General features: G+C 43.3%; 1 protein-coding gene across 3 annotated transcripts; it reads left to right on the plus strand.

Annotated features, from left to right (window-relative positions):
- Positions 1–747: 747 nt before the first annotated feature.
- Positions 748–6,249, plus strand: LOC109760610 (two-component response regulator ORR22). Of its 3 annotated transcripts, none has more exons than XM_020319420.4 (6): positions 748–1,726; positions 2,073–2,225; positions 2,347–2,739; positions 2,848–2,924; positions 3,994–4,980; positions 6,037–6,249. In XM_020319420.4, exons 1-6 carry the CDS (start codon positions 1,567–1,569, stop codon positions 6,187–6,189), a joined length of 1,923 nt encoding a protein of 640 aa, XP_020175009.1. In that variant the 5' UTR covers positions 748–1,566; the 3' UTR covers positions 6,190–6,249. The 3 variants fall into 3 exon arrangements, with proteins under 3 accessions (XP_020175009.1, XP_020175011.1, XP_073361974.1); XM_020319422.4 differs by lacking the exon at positions 6,037–6,249 and adding an exon at positions 5,142–5,319 and having other exon boundaries at positions 751–1,726; XM_073505873.1 differs by having other exon boundaries at positions 1,565–1,726; positions 1,961–2,225.
- The last annotated feature ends 2,337 nt before the right edge of the window (positions 6,250–8,586 follow it).

The following is an 8,586-nucleotide window of genomic DNA, read 5'->3' on the forward strand; positions in this document are numbered from 1 at the left end:
ACTTGAGACTTGAGGCCCTACAACCACTCGGCTAGAGTGTCTTTTTTTTTAACCAGAATTGATACTAGCGGTTATTATGGCAGTCGGACCGATATGACGACTCTGCTAAAGTTGCGGGAGGAAGATCAACTCGGTAATGAAGAAACCATGAACGAGAATAGAAGAGCTTGTCCCACCCATGAGTAATGACAATCAATTATGAATTTATGATGCCTTAGAGTTTTTAAATATGTTTTTAGTAGTTAGATAATTATTAATAAACCTTGAGGCATTTCTTATAGTAGTTTCATGTTGTGTGCATCACACGACATCAACGGACTGCTTTCAAGTCACGTAACAAGATTAGTTTGACGTTTTCAGCCAGACAAAGTGCAGCAACATATTGTGTTGAGCCCATATTAACACTCGACAGTAGTATATATTCTTCCGCTGCAGCGATTCAGAGCATGGAAAGTAATAAAATCAAAAGAAATAGCAAAAAAATTCAAACTTTTTTGGCATGCATGATGCTCGAGTGCGTGATGTCTGTGCCAAATTTGATGGGGTTTGGACATTTGAGTAGCCGTCAGTAAAAAACAAAATTCAAACTTGTGAGAAAGTTTGAAGAAACACATTGTTCAGCCCTATTTTGCTTTGTTGCCAAGAGCTCATCAGATGTCTGAACACCACAAAATTTTGTCCGGACATCACTCATTTGAGTATTTTGGTCGACCAAAGAAATTCAGAATTTTTTATTTTTCCTAGTATTGTTATTAATTTACTGTTCACATAGTAAATATTCTATACTCTCTCTCTCTCTCTCTCTCTCTCAACATTTTGCATTTTTGCTTTCAATTCACCATGAATGATTCTAAAAAAATAGATCACCATGAGCGAAAAACACAACCATAGCAAGCAAGCTCCCCCAACTGCCATGCCATTGGAAGATTGTGGCCTGTGTGGGTCCGACGGCTCCTCTCGTAGTCTTGCATCATTTGCAAGCCTTGTCAGTTGTCACCACTCCCACTCCGACTGACCCCTATAAATCAGCCACCAACAGTCCAAAACTTTGCTTTCCATCGCCATTTCGCTCTGCCCCTTCCACCCCCCAAACAACACCCTCCCCGCCTCACCAAGCGTGCTGCTGCTGCTGCGGTGGTTTGGCTTCTTCTTTCTCCTCCCCTCCTCGCTTTGCCTGCTCGGTTGCTTGGTGTGGCTGAGCTGAGCTGAGCAGGAGAGCACGGGTAGGGGGTGTCACTGTCTGTCTCTGCCTTTCTTCTTTCCTCTGTCTCGCTCGGTATTCTGGCCTTTTGCTCTCCCAGCCTTCTTCCCTTCCTCAATAATGATGGAGGAGCTGCGGAGTGTTCGTTCCTGAAGGCCTCTCCACCCGTCTCGTCACCGCCGGTGTGCCGGAATCCAAATCCACCTGCAGTTTTTCCCTCTCTGACCTTCTCTTCTTCCCGGAGTAATTTCGGTTCTAGGTTGTTTGGGACTGGCCTCGTTCTTGCTGGGTTTGGAGTTTCTGTCTTTAGGGTTAGGTATAGGAGTTGCTAGTTGTTAAGTTGGTCTGAACTGGGAGAGGTTGGGATGCTTTTGGACGCCATGATGATGGAAGCCAGGAAGGGGTTGATGGAGAGGGAGAGGGAGAGAGACCAGTTCCCCGTCGGCATGCGGGTCCTCGCCGTCGACGATGACCCCGTGTGCCTCAAGGTTCTGGAGGTCCTCCTACGCCGCTGCCAGTATCATGGTCAGAGCCTGCTTGCACTTCATTGTGTGTATTTTTTTAAGAAACTTCATTCTGCAGCTAGTGATTGTAGTTTCACTTATCAGTCATCTGATACAGAGAGTTTGCTCTGCTAATTGCATTGTAGTACTATATATAGTGCACCTGTAATTTCTATTGCTTAAATGCTTCTGAAACTGCAAGTATAAAACAATCTGCCATGTTCTGAATGCATATTTACAGACTTAAATTTTACAGATGAACACTTTCGCAATGCGGTGCGACATATATGTTAATTGTTATGCATCCTCTGCTTCCAAGTTTCGACAATCGTAAGCTGATATAAGAGCACATGTTGTCTCTTTAACAGTAACAACCACCAACCAAGCTGCTACTGCACTGAGGCTGTTAAGGGAGAACAAGGACATGTTTGATCTGGTGATCAGTGACGTTCACATGCCCGACATGGACGGCTTCAAGCTCCTCGAGCTCGTGGGGCTTGAAATGGACCTCCCCGTCATTAGTAAGTCCACAAGTTTCTCTACAATCATGGTACTTGTTGTTGTCGAGTAATGCTAATGAGGTCCCATGTGTTAAAATATGGATGGGTGCTAATGAAGTACAGTACAATTCAACTCATGCAGTGTTATCAGTGAACGGAGAGACTAAATCTGTGCTCAAGGGGATAACTCATGGTGCCTGTGACTATCTCCTAAAGCCCGTTCGCATCGAAGAGCTCCGGAACGTGTGGCAGCACGTTGTGAGGAGAAAGTTCAGCAACCGTGAGCCGAACAATCTTGATTTCTGCAAGGAGATCAGCAAGGACTCATACCACCGGCTCGGCCAGGCGACCTGTGACAGGTCGTCTGACCAGAGCAACAGGGCCAGCAAGAAGAGGAAGGAACTGCACAGCGAGGAGGAAGACGAAGGCGAGGACAACGACGATGCCTCGGCGGCGTCGAAGAAGCCGAGGGTGGTGTGGTCAGCGGAGCTGCACCGGAAGTTCGTCGCTGCCGTCAATCAGCTCGGGATCGACAGTAAGAAAAAACACCTCACCAGTCACCACGTTGCCTTTTTGCTTTCTGTTAAATGTTCTTGCAGACCCATTTATGTTTGTGTCCTTTCTCTCTTGCTGATTGGTGCAGAGGCTGTACCTAAAAGAATACTCGAGCTTATGAACGTCGAGAAGCTCACCCGGGAAAATGTCGCGAGTCATCTGCAGGTACGGTGCCATGGCATTTACTTCCATCGTCACCTTTCACTATTCGAGTGTTATCTCTTCCATTCATGATTCACGACCATGTGATGCACAGAGAGAAAAACTTTTACAGAACTTCTGATAAAACTGTCTGCAAATTGGCCTTGTTTTCCTGTGTTAAAATTAAGAGGGCTAACAAGCAAGTGTTAATTGCGGAGCAGAGTAGAGCAGAGCTTAATTTGGTATTATGGTTTGGAAACAAAACATAAATGGTATGTTGGTATACATACAACTGTTATTTGTGCTACTTTTTTAACAAATATGTTAACATGCTCCTGGTGTCCATTCAAAATGAGTTCAGCTGGTCTGAACATATGCAAGAAACCTGAACAAGGAGATATCTAATGTGAATAGCTGCTTGCTCATATTATTCTCCCTCCAACCGTGTAGACTAGTAGATTAGATCTGACATAAATTAGTATGTACTGCTGTACAAGTTTAATGCAGTATTTCGGTAGTACAGCTGTACAAGTTCAATGTAGTATTTTGGTATGTACTGCTGTACAAGTTTAATGTACAGTAGTATTTTGGCTACATTGTTTCAGTTTCATATAAACCGGCTAGAAGGATGACACTGACACAGCCCAGTAGCGTATCTAGCCCAATGGGCCAGGGTGGGCCAGCTGTAAAATTGTTCATTGACCACCCTCTAGATCCGCCCCTGCCGCCGTGTCCAGATTACTAAACTATGTAAACTTGTCTCATAAAACAAAACTAAACTATGTAAACCACGCTGTACACCTTTTTATTATTATTTTAAATAAAAATGCAAAAGCTATGCATGTCAATTCATTGACATATAAAAAAGTTATTAACAAGCCTACATTAGAAGTTAGGAAAATTCGTCAGATGTTAATATATCCTGTAGTGCTTTTATGTAGCAGTTGCGCAAGAATTTCGATGCCAAAACAGAAAGTGGTTATCTCTGATTGTACATCTTATTTTCTAGAACTCTTATGATTATATTAGTATATCTCATGCATGAAACATATGCAATTGTGATCTGCGATTGACTTTCTATGTGCCAATGCAGAAGTACAGGCTATACCTCAGACGGCTAAGTGCTGTGGCATCACAACAAGCCAGCATTGCTGCTGCCTTTGGAGGCAGAGACCCCTTTGAAGGACTTCATAGTTATCATCAACCCTTTGCCCCTTCTTTGAATCCACATGGACTGCTCAGTGGTGCTGGTGCAGCAACATTTGAGCTTCAGGACTTTGTTCCTTCTAAGGCAATTCAGTGTGCTAGCAGCATTGGTGCAGTAAGTCATTGCGCCGGCGATACAAACAAATTTAACATTGTGAGCTTACAAGACAACCAACAGGCAGATCTAACGCAAGGCTTGACCACGTCGTCACTTGGGCAGCCCCGGCTCCAGCAGACGTGGATCCATCAAGAAACCAATGACCTGTGCTCTGTCTTTTCTGGGGGTGCTCAGGCCAACACTATGTCTGGCACATTCCAGAGAATTACAAGCAGTTCACTGGCACCAGAAGATCTTTTGGAGTGCACTCCACATATCAAACTAGGAGCCCATCCATCCATAGGAATATCTCAGCAGGGTGCTCTTCCAATTAGTGATGGATTTTCTGTTGACAAGTTACCGTTGCACATCCCGTTCGATGGTGCTGACACTGGCTTTTTGGCTCGAGAACCAAAGATGGACCAAAAGGGGATATTTTCAGAAAGAATGAATGTTAGAGTTTGTCCTTCGGAGAGCCTCATAGCAGCCAACAATGCTAAATGTGGAGCCAGTTCTTCTGGTAGTACAATGCTGCTCCCTCCTGATACCGAGAGACATTCAGAATACTTGCAGTTTGGGGCTGCAAGCAACTCTAGACATAGAATGGATGGAGTGAGAGAAGACCAATGCCTGAACAATGCAGATTTTAGCTATGATGGTGGTGCCATTGTGCCTGAACAGACCCATATGGATGATTTGGGAATTCCAAAGCTGCAGGGTGGGTTCAATTCTAGCAGCTGCAACTTTGATGGCCTTCTCAATTCCATAATAAAAGTGGTAAGAACCTTGATTATTCTTTAACTTCTATCGCCTTCTCCGCTTTTTTTTTTTTTTAGACAAGTTTTTTTAGGCTTTTTGAGACAAGTACAAGGGTCCACGTGAGCATGTGTGACTGTCTAAGGCTGGTTTGAGAAGTGTTGTACATTTGTTGTATGTAGGTGTGCTGTGGCGATGCTGGGCTGTTAAAAGTACTGACCAAACCTGGCCAACAGGCCAGGCCGGGCCGGGCCAGCACGTCTTCCTGACTTCAGGCCCAGATATGACACATTAGTTAAACGTGCCGCCTGTGACATGTTTATCCCTTATGGGCCTCTTCTGACCCGATTACTTCAAAAATTCAAAACAAATCTGAAAAAATACAGGAAAATTACAGAAAAATAAAAATGAGGCAAAGGGCCTGTTCGGAGTCTCACCACTCCAGAACTCCACTTCCGGAGCGGGGGTAGCTTCAGCTGAAAATAAAGGAGCGGGGAAACACCCGCTCCGCAGATCCTCGTATTTCTTGGAGCCGTCGGACTACCGAACAGGGCCAAAGTGTCATATGGGATAAACTTGAGCTTTATTAGTAGTTGTCTCATTAAAATCCTTCATTCTTGGAAGGAAAATGAGCACAAAGACACACTCCAAATTACAAAAGGATAATAAAAGAAAAAAAAGAAAAAGATAATCTACAAAGACTACAACTATTCTTCTAATTCTTCTTTCTGAATGGCAAGATTTTGCAATGTGGGTTGTCGTTCTTTTTTATCAGCGGTGTGTTGGGCTTTTTATTCTGGTAGTCCTCATCTTTCACGGTCATTTGTGTTTTCATCAGGGTGAGACTGGTTCCTCTCTCCTGAAGTATTCTTTTAGCTAGACTGAAAATAGACTCCAATGATGTCGTTGAGACGCATACTAATAACACATCTCGTGCTAATATGGAAAGCACCAGATATGTAAGCTTGTGGTCATGCCACCACCGCAATATATTGAAATCATCATCGTCACCATCAACAAAGTTGTTTTTCTCACTGTTGAGCTACTTCACTAACTCCCCGCCACCTGGAAGAATAGGCGTTGCTGCTCCTATGGAAGAGCTCGAGACAGAGGAGGAAGAATCAAATATCTTGCTCCATGCTCCTTACTTTTTTCCTGCTGTTGGTGCTGGTGGAGGCGTTTGCATCCGAACTTTGGTGTACTTTTGTTCGTACTTATTGTAAACTTTAGAAAGCTTATCACTAACATTGGTGAAAGAAGAAGAATATATACTGACGGACGCAACTAGTACATCGAGAGCATTACCTCACCCGTCAAGTTTAGTCCTAGGACCCAAAATATATACAAATGCATACAACATAGGAGTTTCTTTCCAATATTTAACTTTCATGTGTGCAATAACTTCAAGTAAAATTTTATCATTTTTGTATGCTTTCAAGTGAGTAAGAATCTCTAAAATATTATGTACCATTAATGAAGATGTGGGGTAATAAACCCTACACAAAGAAACCGTTGCATCATAAAACATCTCCGAAAACATAGTCAATAATTGAGCAACATGCCAATTTTCGGCAGTGATTAGTTGTGTTCCATAATTTGCGTTAACAAAATCCCACGAAAGCATCTTTGTCCGGGGGTAGTGACTTAATCATCATATATGTAGAGTTCCATCTAACATATATGCCTAAATTATACTTACTAGATGACCCGTTGCACCCTTGGCACAAACACCAATTGGAGTGAAGAAGCCAACAGACTTATGAACAACATATTTTATGAATGATCCACAAAGGGGAAAATAATAAATGCAACTGATAATTTAGGTGAACTATTTGAAGAATATTTTTGTGAACTGTCTGCAAGTCATTTTTTTCATATTATGTCTGTATTTTCCAGTAATTCTCAGTTGTCTCTCTATTCTCGGCCGCATTGATCGTGGAATCCACCTTTGACTTCTCAATAGAGCATCCGACACCCAAGAATCCCCTCACCCCCATGCAGCACGGCTATGTTCGGGGCATCCGAGAACGACACATTGAAATCTGATCATAAATAACAATGACCATGACATCAGGCAAGAACCAAATATTAATATGCTAACCAAGGTAACACCAAACCAGACGAACTCAGCAAAAGGACCCTCACCCGAACAGACCGCGAACCAACCTCCCCAATGACTTCCTAGCCTTCCACCGACAACACCAAAAGTGGTCGGAACCCAGTACCATAAGCGACGACCCCCCACAGTCACGACGACAGATCAGGAGACGTGCCCGACATAATCTAACCCGGCACGCGCCAACAGTCGAATAAGGCTCCAAGGTACTTCACATGGCTCCTAGTTTGATACAAGTGATGAATATGAAAATAATTAATCGAAACCGAGCTATTCAACACTTTGCTAAAATTGCTACTAAGCAACAACTTGCTATGGAAAAGATAAAAAATAATTGATAAGAGTGAAGATCTATTGGTCGAGGAAATGGAACTAAATGAAACTTTTACTAATGAATTTGGAATTCTTCATTCAATGTTTGACGAACTCTCCGGTCATCATGATGTAGTGTAAGATCATGAATAGCTCACTTATGATTTCCTCATGAGGAAGCAAGAGCTTGAACAACTGAGAGTGTCTCGTGATGATCTTCAGATTGAGAAGGATTATTTTCTTGCCCAACACATTAGCTCTGCTCAGGAATAATTTATTCCACCGTGCTTAAAATGCATCGAGTGTGGTAATGCTATTGCTTCACCTGAAAGTGCTATCTTGTAACGCCCGAGATGCGATCCTAGCTCTGAGAAGACTTTGCAATCTTCCTCAAAGATATAAGCACATTTCGGGTAGCGACAACATATCACTAATAATCATACACACAAGTGTCATATGTTGGTAACAAGGTGAACATCGCAGAAGTACAACTAAACAAGAGAGATCAGTAATTACGAGACAACATTATGGCATACTATGTGTCGGTGTATTAAACGTTAGCGTGTAACACCCAACTTATGCACAGACATGTGGTAGCTCCCCCGCCAAGTTGAAACCTTAGCAGAGGCCTCCAAGACAAAGAAGCAGCTCTTCATGAGATCTGATACGTCTACATCATATCTACTTTTCCAAACTCTTTTGCCCTTATTTTGGACTCTAATTTGCATGATTTGAATAGAACTAACCCGGACTGACGCTGTTTTCAGCAGAACTGCCCTGGTATTATTTTTGTGCAGAAATAAAAGTTCTCGGAATGGCCTGAAAATCCACGAAGAATATTTTTGAAATACATAAAAATATTGGTGAAAGAATCAACCATAGGGGACCCACCTGCTGTCCACAAGGGTGGAGGGCGCGCCCCCTACCTTGTGTGTCCCCTGGACCTCCACCGGCCTCAACTCCAACTCCATATATTCACGTTCGGGGAGAAAAAACCAGAAAGAAGGATTCATTTCGTTTTACGATACGGAGCCGCCACCACCTCCTGTTCTTCCTCGGGAGGGCAGATCTGGAGTCCGTTTTGGGCTCCGGAGAGGGGAAATCGTCGCCATCGTCATCGTCAACCATCCTCCATCACCAATTTCATGATGCTCACCGCCGTGCGTGAGTAATTCCATCGTAGGCTTGCTGGACGGTGA

Source organism: Aegilops tauschii, chromosome 7 (assembly GCF_002575655.3).
Source record: "Aegilops tauschii subsp. strangulata cultivar AL8/78 chromosome 7, Aet v6.0, whole genome shotgun sequence".
In the NCBI taxonomy this organism is placed as follows: Eukaryota; Viridiplantae; Streptophyta; class Magnoliopsida; order Poales; family Poaceae; genus Aegilops; species Aegilops tauschii.

Coding starts and splice junctions, on each gene's coding strand:
- LOC109760610 (XM_020319420.4), top strand. CDS start 1,567: ATGCTTTTGGACGCCATGATGATGGAAGCCAGGAAGGGGTTGATGGAG. Junction 2,740..2,847: donor CAATCAGCTCGGGATCGACA/GTAAGAAAAAAC, acceptor TGATTGGTGCAG/AGGCTGTACCTAAAAGAATA. Junction 4,981..6,036: donor TCAATTCCATAATAAAAGTG/GTAAGAACCTTG, acceptor CTGGAAGAATAG/GCGTTGCTGCTCCTATGGAA.